General features: G+C 42.9%; 1 protein-coding gene across 3 annotated transcripts in view; it reads left to right on the forward strand.

The window, feature by feature from the left end:
* The window catches only part of LOC131192264 (transient receptor potential cation channel subfamily V member 6-like), a 123,571-nt gene that overhangs the window by 81,016 nt on the left and 26,005 nt on the right, over positions 1 to 16,550 (forward strand). For all 3 annotated transcript variants that reach the window (XM_058171265.1, XM_058171267.1, XM_058171266.1), the window contains 8 exons: positions 2,083 to 2,181; positions 4,054 to 4,229; positions 5,836 to 5,982; positions 7,470 to 7,682; positions 9,576 to 9,662; positions 10,177 to 10,253; positions 10,357 to 10,522; positions 13,132 to 13,198. In XM_058171265.1, coding sequence (XP_058027248.1) covers positions 2,083 to 2,181; positions 4,054 to 4,229; positions 5,836 to 5,982; positions 7,470 to 7,682; positions 9,576 to 9,662; positions 10,177 to 10,253; positions 10,357 to 10,522; positions 13,132 to 13,198 — 1,032 coding nt within the window. The remainder of the gene's footprint in view (positions 1 to 2,082; positions 2,182 to 4,053; positions 4,230 to 5,835; positions 5,983 to 7,469; positions 7,683 to 9,575; positions 9,663 to 10,176; positions 10,254 to 10,356; positions 10,523 to 13,131; positions 13,199 to 16,550) is intronic.

A 16,550-nucleotide genomic window follows, 5' to 3' on the forward strand; every position in this document is an offset into this window, starting at 1 on the left:
TGATACCACTCTAATGGCAGAAAGCGAAGAGGAACTAAAGAGTCTCTTGATGCGGGTGAAGGAGGAGAGTGCAAAAGTTGGCTTGAAACTCAACATTAAGAAAACTAAAATCATGGCATCTGTCTCTTTCAATTCCTGGCAGATAGATGGTGAAGAAATGGAGGTAGTGACAGATTTTATTTTCCTGGGCTCCAAGATCACCGCAGATGGGGACTGCAGCCAAGAAATTAAAAGACGCTTGTCCTGGGGAGGAAAGCTATGGCAAATCTAGACAGCATACTAAAAAGCAGAGACATCACCCTGCCAACAAAGATGCGTATAGTCAAGGCTATGGTTTTCCCAGTTGCAATGTATGGCTGTGAAGGTTGGACCATAAGGAAGGCTGAGCGCCAAAGAATTGAGGCCTTTGAACTCTGGTGCTGGAGAAGACTCCTGCGAGTCCCTTGGACTGCAAGGCGAACAAACAAGTCAGTCCTAGAGGAGATCAACCCTGACTGCTCTTTAGAAGGCCAGATCCTGAAGATGAAACTGAAATACTTTGGCCACCTAATGAGAAAGAAGGACTCACTGGAGAAGAGCCTAATGCTGGGAAAGATTGAGGGGAAAAGAAGAAAGGGACGACAGAGAATGAGGTGGCTGGATGGAGTCACTGAAGCAGTAGGCGTGAGCTTAAATGGACTCCAGAGGATGGTAGAGGACAGGAAGGCCTGGAGGAATGTTGTCCATGGGGTCGCGATGGGACGGACATGACTTCGCAACTAACAACAACAACAAGGGAAGCATCTGCACTCTTTTCTGAAGTGGCTATTGTTGGCTTTTCCCAAGGAACTATAGTTAAGAAGAGGGATCTCTTAATGGAGAATTCACAGACCTGTTACCAACTCCTAGCCTATTTAGAGGCATCCACATTGGTTTAAACCTGGTACAAACAAGGGAGGAATTCTCATCAAGAACTAATTTGATCTGCTATGTCAGAAGTCTTCAAACTTGGCAGCTTTAAGACTTATGGACTTCAACTCCCAGAATTCTTCAGCCAACTATGCTGGCTGGAGAATTCTGGGAGTTGAAGTCCACAAGTTTGAAGACCTGTGTGCTATGTGAACAAGAAAAGCAGCTTTCAGGCTACCTAATTCTTCTTTTTTCAAAAGATGTTTTTAAAATTGCTTATTTTGAGAGAAAATATGATTTTAAAAGTCTATTGGAGTAATGACTTTTTGCATTAAAAAAAATAAGTCCATAGAACAAGATCTACAAGTGTAACAGATGTAAGTTGACCTAGCAGTAAGTTGTGTGTCCATGTGCCATTACCTCTTACTCTCCCTAAGGACGTCATGTTCTTCAGTTGAATTCCACTACAATTCAGAAAAATGGATCTCTTTTAGCTATTAGCAAGCTGTTCCACCTCTGGTTTCCTCTGGTATTTTAATTCAGAGACTCTTTTTTTTTTTCAACAGCAGCTAAATACCCAGCCAACAGAAATCCAGATTTCCCAGTTGGCTGCAATGGAGCTGAAGATTGGCCATGCTGTGCTTAGGGAGGCCCCTCATTACCTGTTTCAGACCATAATTAAGCTATGCTTAATAGATCAATTTTCAACCATTTTGGTAATGACTCCTCATTAATCTTCACTGTGAGTAAATTGTAACACTTCAGAGTGAGAGTGTGAATAGAAAGTGGATATCTCCAGATTCTGCCATCCTATTCCTCCTCTGGATGCTTATATTCCAACTAATTTCCAATTTTGTTGGGAAATGTGCATTCTCAGAGGTTATTTGGATTAGTTTAATGACAGTGGACACATAATGACACATTTAGAGTAAAGGGAATCTTTAAAGGGAAGAGTAAAGGAACTGAGTGGTATAATAATAAAAAGATACTGGCACAGTGGTAAGGAAATATAAATAAGTTATCACAATAGATGTATATGTAAGGTGTATATACCGTATGTAGACATAGGGTGTATGTGTGCATGTACATACTATTTTCATCTTGGATATGTTGCTTGGATATATTTTTAAGATTGAATACTGAACAAAAATAATCTTCCTTTTCTTTTTCTACCTTCCTTCCTTCCTTTCTCAGGGGAACACATTTTGTCATTTGCAGCATGTGCTGGGAGTGAAGCCATTGTCCAGTTGCTGATTGAAAATGGCGCTAAGATTCGAGTGCAGGATTCCCTGGGTATGCCTTCCTCAAAGACGCTACACATATGTTAAGGGCATGCATGTGAGAAGAGAGAAGGCACCTTATGCAACTCTTCCCTTGAATAAGGCAAACTCCTTCTCTTATTGCCTGCCATTAATAGCAATAGCACTTAGACTTATATATGGCTTCATAGTGTTTTACAGCCCTCTCTAAGGGGTTTACAGAGTCAGCATATTGCCCCCCAACAATCTGGGTCTTCATTTTACCAACCTCAGAAGGATGGAAGGCTGAGCCAACCTTCAGCCTGGTGAAATTATAAATTTATAAATATGAAATTTTTAAAATATATAAATATAAATTTATAAAATTTATAAATATGAAATTATAAGGGGTGTGCATAAGAGCACAAAAGTGCCTACTGTTCCTGTCCTATTGTTCCCTTCATCATATCAAATTGATATAGTTGATGCCTATTTTTTTTTACATGTATATATTTTCTTCAAAATATGTTGTTTTATCTATGACAATTGTTTGTGTATACTGTTGTGACAAAAAGAAATAAAAAAACATTTGATCTGCCAAACTGCTGGCAGCCAGTGATCAGCAGAAGTAGCCTGCAGTACTGCACTCTAACCACTGCACCACCATGGCTCTGTGTAATATTATGCTGCAGATGTAGACAGATACTTCCAAGTCAATTGCATAGCTCTGTTACAGGGGTCTTTCTTCTAGAGATCACCAAGGCCTCTTTCTGACCTATAGAGGGATCAGGTTTGTGGGAGATTGGGGTAGCTGGTTGGCTTCAGGCTGCATTTCTTTGTCATCACTCCCAAAAATATTCACATAACTTTTGTTGGTCATGGAAAATCAGTTGCGGTGGGTAAAGGCATGAGATTATTATATGTATATGCTGGAAGAATGCAAATGATCTGAACTAGATGTAAGAGCCAAGCTACATGTTCAAAAGAATCACCTTGTTCATCAGCAGCCAGACTACTGGTGGTACAATACTGGAAGAAGGAACATCTGCCTACTATTGAAGAGTGGACACTAAGAGTAACGAACTTAGCAGAAATGGCAAAAATTTCAGCATACCTGAAAGACTATTCACAAGAAAGATATATAGTGGAATGGAAAAGATGGATAGAATATATTCAAAACAAATATCAGATTAAAAAGTATCAAATAGCATATGAATGATCAGAAAGTAATTCTGTATTTGTATAGAGTATTCTCTTTTCTTTTCTTTTCTTTTATATGAAATAAGGGAGTTATGGTTCTAGGGGAGGGATGGGAGTTCATGAATAATTAGCATATTTTAGCTTATGATTGGTAAATGCTATACCCTGTATTTGCTCTGGGAAGTCCGGGGGGGGGAGGGGGGAGGGTGAAGGGGGGAGGGAGGAGGAGGGTAAATACTTGTTAAAATTGTGCTAAAACTTTTTAATAAAAAAAAATCACCTTATTTAGCAATTATCACTTCAGAATGTATGCAAGGATTTAAATACATAATATGTTAGAAGATCCTTTTCCGTAACGTATTTGCTTTTTATGAAGAGAGATGCTGCATACTGAATATTTCATACTATAATGATACATACTCCACTGGTTATCCAGAATGGTACAAACTGACTATTGCTAGTATGATTGACGCTGTTGTTTGAAGAAGTTGGCTTGGAATCTCTTAATTTAAAAAATGTAAGAGTCTGTTCCAAATCATACAGCAGCCAAAACTTTCTTGGCACAAATATTCAATGCAGGAAACTCCATTCTTTAGTTTTTAAATGTCGGACTCCTTTTCATGCAAAAAAGAAGATTGAAGGGCCTGAACAGGGGTCAGTGATTTATCAATTTCTCCTTAAAGTACAAAGATGAACTTAATTTCTGTTTCTGCTTAATTTCTGATAGGTAATTCGGTCTTCCACATCTTAATCCTCCAGCCTAACAAGGCATCCGCATGTCAAATATACGATCTTCTCCTTTGCTATGACAAGAAAGAGAAGGGTCTCGGGGACCCGGATGCTGTCCTCAACTATGAGGGACTCACCCCATTTAAGCTGGCTGGGGTAGAGGGCAACACTGTGGTGAGTGAAGTGGTTTCTTTACAATTTGTTTTTATTATTTCTTGTTGGAAGTATATGCCCCCTTTTCAGGAAGGATTGAAAGGTGTTCATACAAGGCCTACAATAAAATTGTAAGACTCTAAAACAAAATAAAGCTACAAGTGTTGTATATTCTGTGAACGTCATGATGGATCAGATTGTTGTCTCTAAGTCCAGTGAGGCTGTGGGAGTTTTGTGGTCTTGTCCCATTTCTGGACCTACTTTCCAGAATGTTTTGCAGATTTCAAAGCCTCCTTGGACGAAGGTGGGGAAGATCTCAGAGCTGACAAAGTGGTCTCTTCGAGAGAAATCCTGCTATATTTCCTCTGAAAGCCCTCAGCCCAGCTTGCATAATGGGGATGCCAAGTCCTATTATTTATCATGGCCAGTACTTCTCTTCTTGACAGTGTAGCTATAAAATCTTCTTGGGAAGACTATCAATCATCTCCTTGCTTGTAAAAATGGAGGCGGATATGTTGTGAGCTTGGAAAGGGCTCCACAAAGGAGAAAAACAACGTATTGCTGTATCTCAGCCTTGATTAGCCTCTTCATGGCTCCCTTCTAGCAGGCAGTAAAAGATACTTCCCTTTCCCCACGCCCATACTTCAGGAGTTAGGTTTTTAAGGACTGATTGCTGAAAACGCCTCTGTTTTGGAGCTCTTCAATCAAAAATTAGATCTTAATTTTTAGAACATCACTAAAAGTGTTGAAACCCAACCTATATGGATTTTAATGAACATTTTTTTCCTGAGCATTTTATTTTATTTATTTATTTGATTCATATCATTCTTTTTCAAGAGTTCAGGTTGGCATCCATAGAGCTTTCGCCTCTATATTTTCCTCATTATAAAAGCCCAGTGAAAAGTCAAATTGAGAGACAGTAGTTAATCAAATCTAGTGATTTGAGATTAGACTCAGGATCTCTAACTCAACACAATTACGTCAGGCTTTCTGACCTGTTGTACTATAAAAAATTAAATGATTTGACTTAACAGAAGAAACCCCAAACAGCTGGCCAAAAAGGAGCATCAGAGCAAACATTTATTTCCAAAACAGAACTAAAAGCTAGAAACCCTAACCTACTAGCTTGTGATGTTACTTTAAACGTCACATTAAATATAGAGTTATAGGTATCAGCATAGCCTATTTGACATACATTCTCTGGACAGGAATCTACATTTCAAGGTGGAAGTTTATCAAATTTCCAGACCACCCAACTGTGGGCTGTTTCACAAAATTAAAAAAAGCAAACGATATTTTATATAAAAAGACAACACTCGTTTGAGGAAAAAACATAATTTTCTTCCATATCACCCTCAGTTTAAAGAAGAGAGAATGCGCAGAGCAGACAAACTACAGGAGACAGACAATCCTTCAAATAGTTAGGCTAGTTAAATGTAAGGAAACTTCTGTGAATCCCGCTGTCTAAGCCATATTATTGATGGTTTTATTATATTCTCTAACTTTTCTATTAGCTTGCATTTTGGTAAATTAAAAGAGAGAAGCGTTATGACAGATATTGGTTGTGGGAGCAAATACCCTTCAACAGCAAGCATCCAGACTGAAACTTTTCTTTTTCCAAAATTAGATGTTCAACCACCTAATGCAAAGAAGAAAACACATCCTATGGAGTTTTGGGTCTTTGACGTCTACCTTGTATGACCTTACAGAAATTGATTCATGGGGTGATGATCAATCTCTTCTGGAACTTATTGTCACCACAAAAAAGAGAGAGGTATTATATTGAAAGGAGGGGCTGCTGAATGTTTTTTCTCAAAGAGGCTTTCTAGTTGAGAGCCAGGTTTATTCAGTCAGAGCAGATCATCTTTTCTGAATACAGATTCTTTTCTACAACTGATTTTTCAAAGTGTATCCATAAGACAGTGTGGGATGCCTTCAACGTCTGCAATAGGTTAGAGATTCTGTGGCAGGTATCTGGAGAGTTTCTGACTAATGAGCTCTCATACAATAAGATCTCCAAAGAATGGAACAGCTTTCTTAAAGTCACCCTGTGATCAAAAACCCACAAGGGGTTTCAGTAAACATTAGGCAATTATCTGGTGAAGCAGTGGTTAGAATGCAATATTGCAGGCTGACTCTGCTCATTGCCAGGAGTTTGATTCTGACTGGCTCAAGATTGATTCAGCCTTCTACCTCTTAGAGCAGGGGTCCTCAAACTTTTAAACAGGGGGCCAATTCATGGTCCCTCAGACTGTTGGGGGCCTGGACCAGCTGGGAGGACGTGGCTAAGTGGTCATGTGACTGGGAAGACGTGGCTAGGTGGTCATGTGACTGGGTGGGCGTGGCCAATTTAGCAGTCCCTTAAACAATACACACAAATTAAACTTTAATTTGTATATTCATGGGGGTGGAAAGCAGGTTAGTGAAGGGATGTGGCTGCCTTGGGGTTTGTGTGTGTGTGTGTGTCTCTCTCTCCCTCCCTCCCTCCCTATCTTTCTCTCTCTCTCTCTCTGGAGGCTGGGGAGTTTTTGGCCTCCTCAGCCTCCAGTATTACTCTGCCGCCCAAACTGGGCCATTTTTGGCCTCCTGAGGCCTCCAGAAGGTGGGGGGGCTGGCGGGTAGGTGGGACAATGGGGGGGCAGGCTCATGGTCCCACACGGGCCAGATTAGTGGCTTCAGCAGGCCGTATCCAGCACCCGGGCTGGAGTTTGAGGACTTAGAGAGTGTTATCAAGCACTATGAAGCGATATATAAATTTAAATGTTAATGCTATTGCTATCGTTGCCTTACATTGACTGAGTGCTAAGGACCCATTTGTGTTATCCGATGCCACTCTTATGGTCATACTGGTTGAATATGCAATGTTTAAAAGAATCAAAGGAAATAATGCTACCAGCCACCATATGAACTGGGCTTTGTTAGTGGAATTTTTAGTGTATTTCAGCCCTGAATGGTCATCTGCCTTACTCGAAGATCTCACACATCTTCAAGCTATGTTCTGCCTTTGCATCTTCAACTTACTGAGTTCATAATTAGCATGATCCATTTTCGCTTTTACACACTGAAAACTTTTAGCAAGGACTCAGTGCTCTTTCCCCAAGTAATGACAGACTGGATCTTTCAATACATTCTCCAGGAGTAATGCTGTCTTTTAAAAATGATCCAACTACCCCCTTCATTTTCAGGGCTGCTTTTGCTGTCTTTGAGAATTATTTGTTTCTAAGAAAAAACGGCTGAACACAGGTATTTTACATTCCCCAGGCCCGAAGAATCCTCGACCTTACTCCTGTGAATGAGCTGGTAAGCCTGAAGTGGAATAAATACGGACGACCATATTTTTGTATTCTGGCCTTGTTCTACGTCCTGTACATGATTTGCTTCACAATGTGTTGTGTCTACCGACCACTGAAAGAGCGAAGCTTCAACAAAACAAATGAAAGAGATAACACAATCTATGTTCAGAAACGTTTGCAGGTAGGTTCTTTAACGTGAGACTATTAAAAAAGTAAAAATCATTTATAATTTTCAATTTCAGGGGGCCAACTTCTCCAAAGATCGTGCACAACCAGATATAACCAAGGGCTGAAGAACAATTGGCTTGGGAGGCAGAAAGTAGTGGCATTGTTCATTTAATGTAATTGTGTTTGTGTGGGTGAGTAGGGAAACCCGTACAATAACAAGATGGTGCTCTATACCAGGGGTCTCTAACCTTGGTCCCTTTAAGACTTGTGGACTTCAACTCCCAGAGTCCCTCAGCTAGCAAAGCTGGCTGAGGAACTCTGGGAGTTGAAGTCCACAAGTCTTAAAGGGACCAAGGTTGGAGACCCCTGTTCTATACAGCAATTCTGTGCACATTCATTCAAAATTTCTCAGTACCCTGTGGAGTTTATTCCCACTGCAGTGTAAGCAGAAGTCTTGAGCTTGGCATCAGCTCAAATAATAGCAGGCAAATTGGTAGCTAGAGGGAAAATTGTGGACACGATTAGTTCAGTTCATGGATTTTCCAGACAAATGATAACAATTCAAAAGACTCCCTGAAAATTGGTCTTTAGTGAGTGTGGCAGTTAATGATCCAACTATGAGAGAACACATTTTTGGCAAAATGGAAATATGTACAGAAATATGGTGGGAGGTTTTCCATTACCAAGGTGCTACTGTTACGCTCCTGCGAGGAAAAAGAACGGCACAGCTGTTGCACTTGAGAGCTTCTTCGACTGTAAACTGTGGTTGTCCTAATATGTGTGCAGCCTTTATTTTCTCTGTTTATCAAATAATAGGGGATCCTCTACAGTCTACATGAACCACATTGTGGATGTGTAATGACCATATGCAATTCATTTAGCCCTAAATTATGGCAGCAAATGTGGTGGGAGATATAGGTATTAATTTATGCTGATTTCTCCCACAGCAGTCTTAAATAGGGTTAGAGTTAGGGTTAGGGTTAGGGTTAGGCAAATCCAGTCAAATGTGTGAACACTTTCCTTGCAAATCTTCACATTAAATTCATGGGGCTCTTTTTCAATAGTCAGATAAACAGAGCATCCCTAAAGTTGAATGGTTTAATATTCTTAATAAACAACTAACTTCCCATAGCATACTTTTTCATCAGTACATTGAGAGTTTCTTTCCCTTAAATTTGGCCTCTCTCTTTCTTTAAAATATCACTGTCACCTAATACAGTAATTTCTGTTGTCATCTGTCACAATTTTACTTCTGGAAGGCTTAGTTTCCATTGTCATAACAGGAAACATTAGCATTTAATCTCCTGAGTATGAGGAAGTTGAAGCCTTTTTCTTTTTTAAAGAAAGAAGCAGATAGACGGACACAGCAGAGATGAAGTCAAACTTTCTTAAGTTATCAGAATGTCAGACAACAGTTGGCTCACTTTGCTTGGAACTGTATTAATTCTGAAAGTGGACTATGAGTGGTATTCCAAGCTGAAAAGCACATTAGCTAGCTAGTTATTATGTATGATTTAGGTTTCTAAGTTTCCTGCTCTTTTTTCCCCCCTTTCTTCAAAATTTTAGAGTGATATGGGTGATAATCAAAATAATTGTGCAGTTTTCATTAACCGTATCTAGAACCATGGGGTGGATTCCACTGTGCCTGTCTTGTGCTTGTCCACAATCCTTTTGGGGGATGTATATAGTGTGACCAGTCTCCAAGGAAAAGGCAAATTGATGACTAGTCACTAATATTGTTTCTCTGACTTGATAACGGAGTGTAGTCCTGGATATTTTCTGACTTGCCACTTTTCTCGATCATCATTTGTCATCTTGATCTAAGTCCATAAAACAAGGAAGCTGGATCCTTGAAATATTAATTGTGTGATTCTCCTGACCAATATGGGTTTTCTTTCCTTTTCAGGAGTCTTATATTACTTCTGAAGATAATCGCAGACTTGTTGGTGAGTTGATCACTGTTGTTGGAGCCATTGTGATATTGATCTTGGAGGTAAGAGCAATGCTTTTTCTTCTCCAATTTTTATGTGGAAAAAAAAACTGAGTAGAAAGTAACTGAGCACCAGAACTGGTGCTCAGTTTTATAATAAAAGCATTTTATAATAGGATTAGCAATATTATTTAACATAATTTTTTTCTAAATCCTCTGACCTCTGTATGAAGGCTGCTGCAATGTGCACACTAGATCCTAATCTAGTGCAGTGCTAATCTATAGTGTAATACTGTAGTGTTCAACTAAGAAATCCTAAAGCTTTGCCTGGGCAGAGGTCACAGGCATTTTGAACCAGTCATTTTTGCATCAGGGAGTTACTTCTCCAAAATGAAAGAGAAGGCCTCAGGATGTGGTTGCAGTCCAGATAATTCATTCAGGTTCTAGCATTGGGGGAAAAAACACGGTTGTATCACTGAGTTCCTTTGACTTTTGGGGTTTCTTCTTTTTTGTGGGTGAGAAAATGAGCCAATTGTTTTTAAGCAGAGCACACCATTGATCAATGGATTTATTCCAGATTCCAGATATCTTCAGATTTGGAATTACCAAATACTTTGGGCAAACTATCCTCGGAGGACCTTTCCATGCCATCATGTAAGATTATTTTCTAGTAGTTGGTTTGCTGTTGAATGACGCTGCAAAAAAACACACAACACTGCACAAATTCTGTTCTTCATTGCTGTTTCTATCTCTGCAGCATTGTGTATGCCTGTATGATTCTGTTGACTATGGTGATGCGCCTAACTAGCACCAATGGAGAAGTTGTACCGATGTCTCTGGCTCTGGTGCTTGGCTGGTGCAATGTTATGTACTTTGCACGTGGATTTCAGATGCTTGGGCCCTTTACCATCATGATACAAAAAGTAAGTGATTGTCCACAAAAGATGATGTTCATAGCAGTGGTGAAATCCAATTTTTTTTACTACTGGTTCTGTTGGCGTGGCTTGGTGGGCATGGTCTGGCTTGGTGGGCTTGGCTTGGTGGGTGTGGCAGGGGAAGGATACTGCAAAATCCTCATTCCCAGCCCACTCTGAGGCCAGCCAGAGGTGGTATTTGCTGATTCTCCAAACTACTCAAAATTTCCGCTACCGGTTCTCCAGAACCTGTCAGAACCTACTGGATTTCACCCCTGGTTCACTGATAGATGAAGGATATGCTGATGCAGTGATTCTGGCAACATTTTTTCATCATAAATCCAAAGGTGGTCGAATCATAGAATTATAGGGCTGGAAGGGACTTTGGAAGTCTTCTAATCCAACTTCCTACCTAGGACAGGAGTCCTTATATCATCCGGGGCCGGGATAGCTCAGGCAATAGAGAAGCCTGTTATTAGAACACAAAGCCTGCAATTACTGCAGGTTCGAGCCCGGCCCAAGGTTGACTCAGCCTTCCACCCTTTATAAGGTAGGTAAAATGAGGACCCAGATTGTTGGGGGGGCAATAAGTTGACTTTGTAAAAAATATACAAATAGAATGAGACTATTGCCTTATACATTGTAAGCTGCCCTGAGTCTTCGGAGAAGGGCGGGGTATAAATGTAAACAAAAAAAAAATCCTCTATGAGTATAGTAAATATCTATCTATCCATCCATCCATCCATCCATCATCACTTTCTGATCTAAGTTTTAGTTTTCATTTAGCAAGTGAGAAAGATGTGAGTATCTATCTTGGAATTCTCTCTTAGGCCCTCATCTGTAGATTGCTTTTAGGTTTATCCCAGCTCTCCCCAGCTTAATCATCTATTCAGCAGTAAGGAAAAATAGGACTCTTCTCTCCATATCTTTGCAGCTATCCTTCAGATCTAGCATGTAGAGTGAGATGTACTGATTTTTTCATATATTCAAATATTTCTGAATTCCTAACTGGAGTTATATGAAATACCAATCACATCTAATTATTATCTAATGTCATTAATTGTACAGACTCCCTTTAAAAAGACTTCCCACCCATAACTAACTTTGTCCTTTAAGTAAGCTTTCCCTCACTCAGTATTCAGTGTATCATCTGCTATCAATCATTCATTTATTTATCTTATGTTGCAAAGGAGGATGCTCCTGTGGGCATTTCCATCTTCAAGGAAGCTCTCCACTTCTTGGAACCTTGACTCTTCTGCAATTTCCCCCTCCCTTTTTTGGGGGCGGGGGAAGGGAGTAGAGAGGAGATAGCAGAGGTAATGGGACTTCATAATTTTGAATATTCTAGGGCCCTTTTGGAAGCTTGTGTTTGTCTGTGTTGAATACTTAAAGGGCACAATTCTTTTTCATTGTGAGTTTAGATTGCTTGGCTGTTTTCTTTCTACCCTGATTGGTAATAAATTCAAGACAGAGAGAAGCAAATATTGAGCAGCTGGAGTTCAGTAGTTCAGTAGAAAAGTTCAGTAAAATAACTGTTACAGTAATAGCCACCAGCCTAAATGGCACTGAAAAAGAATTTGATAAATACGTTGACAAGGTAAGGGAGAGAAAAGCTGTTCAAATCTGCTAACCATAATGGCTTTATAAAATCCTAATACAAATAAAAGAGGCAAATGTGTGAACTGTTTCCATCTTCATATACTTTCCTGTAGCAATTTGAAACAGGAGCAATCAATAAAATGAGAATATAGCAGTGCAGTCCTGCAAACAAAAAGGATAGAATGGAGGCAGTCTGTTCTGTCCTCCTCCGCCTCCGTCCGAATGATGGCTTAATTAGCCAGCACTATCAGCTCTGGCGGCAAAAGAGCCAGCGTCTGCCAAGAGCCCTTGTTATCTTCCATGATGCTGGTGAGTCACAAACTTCAGCTCTAGTCAATCAGTGGATTTGCCTGTTACAAAGAGACACACCAGCTCTCGCTGCCTTTTATATCCTGTGGGGTGTGGCTCCATGACTCCGCACTTCCTAGGCCTCATTATTTCTTCCACCTGGCCTGCTTCTGGCTCCTGGAGCTGAGCCAGGGAAGCCGGTGCTCCTGAGGTAAGTCCTGACGGCCCTTCCCCCTCACTGTCCAAGTCACTTTCTGGCAGCAGGCCCGGCTCCAAGTCACTTCCGGGCATGGGGCCAGGTTTAGGGGCTGGAGTCACAACACAGTCAAAACTCTGCAGAGATACAGATTGATCAGCCCATCTGAAAACTTCTGTTGAAGGATAGTTGGGATTTGATTGACAGAAAACATCAACATTGTCTAGAAAAAAATAATTTAAATGCCAGAGTCAAGACAATCCTGTTTCCTCACTTGACTACTGAATTTACATATATCAGGGCTATTCTGTAGGGCTTCAGTTTCACTACTAAACACGTTCATGTTGAAGTCGCTGTTTCCAAAATTCTGATTTCTTAACTAAGGCTTGGGGTCAGGATGACCCCAAGTTGCAATGGGACTGGAATGACACAATCTAATCTAGAGCATCTTGGTCTTGATCTAGAATGCTGTTCCTTGGATGTAGTTTTGTGGTGAGAGAAGAACTGCTTGCTCACTGTATGTTTTTCTTTCTAGATGATATTTGGAGACCTCCTCCGTTTCTGCTGGCTCATGGCGGTGGTCATCCTTGGGTTTGCATCTGGTAGGTGACATACTCTAGACCACATTCTTGTGAGCTTGACTTACAAAGAAAAGTGTAGCAATTCCTTAAAGCACAGAGAGTGGGAATATTATGAAATTCCTTCCTCTTGGCTATAGGATACCTTCTATTATAGGCATATCTTTGACTTTTCCTTTTGTTTTTATGTTACCAACTAATAATAGGAAGTGTGTGTGTGTATATATATATATATTTATATATATATATATATATATATATATATATATATATATATATATATATATATATATATATATATATATATATAAAAATATAAATATAAATATAAATATAAATACCGTATATACTCGAGTATAAGCCGAGTTTTTCAGCACGTTTTTTGTGCTGAAAAACGTCCCCTCGGCCTATACTCGTGTCTACGTCTTCGGGGACCCCGCACAGGAGGGGTACGAACGGACTCCCATGGAGGGACGGGGAGGGGCCCCGCCGAGGTCTCGCGGGATTTGTCGCCCCCAGGCCGGCCCCCATTCCCGTGTCTGGTGGGCGGACGGCGCAAACTTGGCGGACTGTGCATTGGCGCGGGGAAGCCCTGGTGGTGCAGTGAGAGGGCTGGGCAGGGGCCGCCAGCCTTCTCGGCTGAGGAGGAGGTTTCCCGACCGCGAGCTTCGCCGCCGCGAGAGCCACCCCAAAGGCCAGAAGAAAAGGTCATTCCATCGGAGTAATGGAGCGAAGGCTCCTTCCTCTCCCGCCTTACCCATGCTGTGCGAGCCCGGCTGGGCTGCAACCCCGCCGCCGCCGCTTCTTCCTCAGCCTCCCCGGGCTCGCGCTCAGCAGCCGCCAAGCTCAGGCCGGACTCGGCAGCTCCCCATCAGCACTCGCACGGCGCGATTTGGGCAGGAGGAGTCGGGCTCGCTCTGTGGCGGTGGCGCCCGCCGCCGCCGCCGCCGCCGCCACGCCACGGAGCGAGCCCGACTCCTCCTGCCCGAATCGCGCCGTGCAGTGCTGATGGGGAGCTGCCGAGTCCGCCTGAGCTTGGCGGCTGCTAGAGCGCGAGCCCGGGAGGCTGAGGAAGGAGCGGCGGCGGCGGGTTGCAGCCCAGCCGGGCTCGCACAGCATGGGTAAGGCAGCTCCCCATCAGCACTGCACGGCGCGATTCGGGCAGGAGGAGTCGGGCTCGCTCTGTGGCGGTGGCGCCCGCCGCCGCCGCTGCCACCGCCACGGAGCGAGCCCGACTCCTCCTGCCCGAATCGCGCCTGCGAAAGTGCTGATGGGGAGCTGCCGAGTCCGCCTGAGCTTGGCTGCTAGAGCGCGAGCCCCGGAGGCTGAGGAAGGAGCGGCGGCGGCAGGGTTGCAGCCCAGCCGGGCTCGCACAGCATGGGTAAGGCGGGAGAGGAAGGAGCCTTGGCTCCATTACTCCGATGGAATGACCTTTCTTCTGGCCTTTGGGTGGCTCTGGCAGCGGGTCGGGAAACCTCCTCCTCAGCCGAGAAGGACTGCACCGCCAGGGCTTCCCCGCCAATGCATAGCCTGGCGGGAGTTACTGCAGCTCACCGGCTCCCGCCCCAACTGGTGGTGTTAGCAGCCGCCCGCTTAGCAAAAGGTCGCCGCCCAAAACTCCTCGCCTTCTCCTGGGAAGGGCTGGATGGCTAGCCGGGAAGGGTTGAATAAGCAAGCCAACCTCCCTCCCTCCCTCCCTCCTCTCCCCCGCAAGCGAAAGAGCGTTTTCCCGTTGGAAGAGAGAGAGAGAGAGAGAGAAAGGAGGGGCCGTTCCTCCCCTTCTTTCATTCTTTCTTCTCCCTCCGTGCTTCAGAAGCTGGGCGTGTGTGTGCGCGCCCTAGTCCCCTTCTGTTCGGCGGCGCTGGAAGAGAGAGAGAGAGAGAAAGGAGGGGCCGTTCCTCCCCTTCTTTCATTCTTTCTTCTCCCTCCGTGCTTCAGAAGCTGGGCGTGTGTGTGCGCGCCTGTGTGCTCTAGTCCCTTTCTCTTCCGCGGCGCTGGAAGAGAGAGAGAGAGAAAGGAGGGCCGCCTCCCTTCTTTCATTCTTTCTTCTCCTCCGTGCTTCACCGTGCTGGGCGACCTGGAGCAGCTGCTCTTCAGCCAGATGCTCGTGAGTCAGCCCGTCCCTTCCTTCCGTGGGGTCTGCCTTGCTGGTGAAGGTTATTGGGGCTTTTGAGCAAGGGAGGAGGAACGCGAGCACCGCCTTCGCGCTGGCATTCCGGGATTTCCTTTGTTTAGAGCTGGGAATCCTCCTTCCCCTTTTGCACTCCTCCCTCCTCTCTCTCTCTCTCTCTCTCTCACACACACACACACACACACACAGACTTCTAAAGTCGATTGGCACAATGCTAAGCAAACACAGCAGTGGGTCAAGGGTGAAGGGCTAGGAACCTGGCAGGTGAAAGGTTGAGCGACATGAAGGGCAAAGACCACAATTGTTTTAAGAAAGAAGCTTTAGCAGGAGGGGGATGGAGGGTGTTTTAAGTTTTGGCAAACAGCCAGGCCAACTGTATTGGAGAAGGTCACACAACTGGCCTTAACATTTTAGCTGCTGTCTTTTCCTCACACTTGGGTTTAATGATATTAGAGATCCTTATTGCCCTGCCAAAAAAAAAAAAGAGCCACCCCAACGTCTATGAAAATTAACCTTCTCTGCCAAGAGACACTGTGCAGGGTATTTTCACTATTGGTGTGCATACAGGCTTAGATTTGTGCTGGGTTCTTAGTGCTTAGAGCACTGACCTTCAGAGGCACCCTGGTCCCTTGGAAGCTAAAGGAGGACTCATTTTCATGCTTGCAGTTGTATTGTCAATTTCTGTGAGACAATGTTGTTGAAGTAACTCACTCACTCATTCATTCATTCATTCATTCCTTGTGTGTCCAATCACACTTAGCCAATAAAAATTCTATTCTATTCTATTCTATTCATTCATTCATTCATTTTATTTTGTCAAATACATATTAAATAATTATATAAATATAAGCATGAATTGAATACATAAAAGGAATACAACTAAAGGGAACATTAGGACAGGGACGGTAGGCACGTTGGTGCTCTTATGCACGCCCCTTACAGACCTCTTAGGAATGGGGTGAGGTTAATACTAGATAGTCTTTGGTTAAGGCTTTGGGGATTTTGGGAAGAGACCAGAGTCAGGTAGCACATTCCAGGCATTAACAACTCTGTTACTGAAGTCACATTTTCTGCAATCTAGATTGGAGAGGTTCACTTTTAAGTTTGAATCTATTGTGTTCTCGTGTATTGTTGTGGTTGAAGCTGAAGTAGTCATTGATAGGAAGTACATTGTAGCAGATAATTTTATGAGCTATGCTCAGGTCATACCAAAGGCGGCGTAGTTCTAAATTTTCTAAAGCTGGG

The sequence above is a fragment of the Ahaetulla prasina genome, chromosome 2 (genome assembly GCF_028640845.1).
Source record: "Ahaetulla prasina isolate Xishuangbanna chromosome 2, ASM2864084v1, whole genome shotgun sequence".
Classification (NCBI taxonomy): domain Eukaryota; kingdom Metazoa; phylum Chordata; class Lepidosauria; order Squamata; family Colubridae; genus Ahaetulla; species Ahaetulla prasina.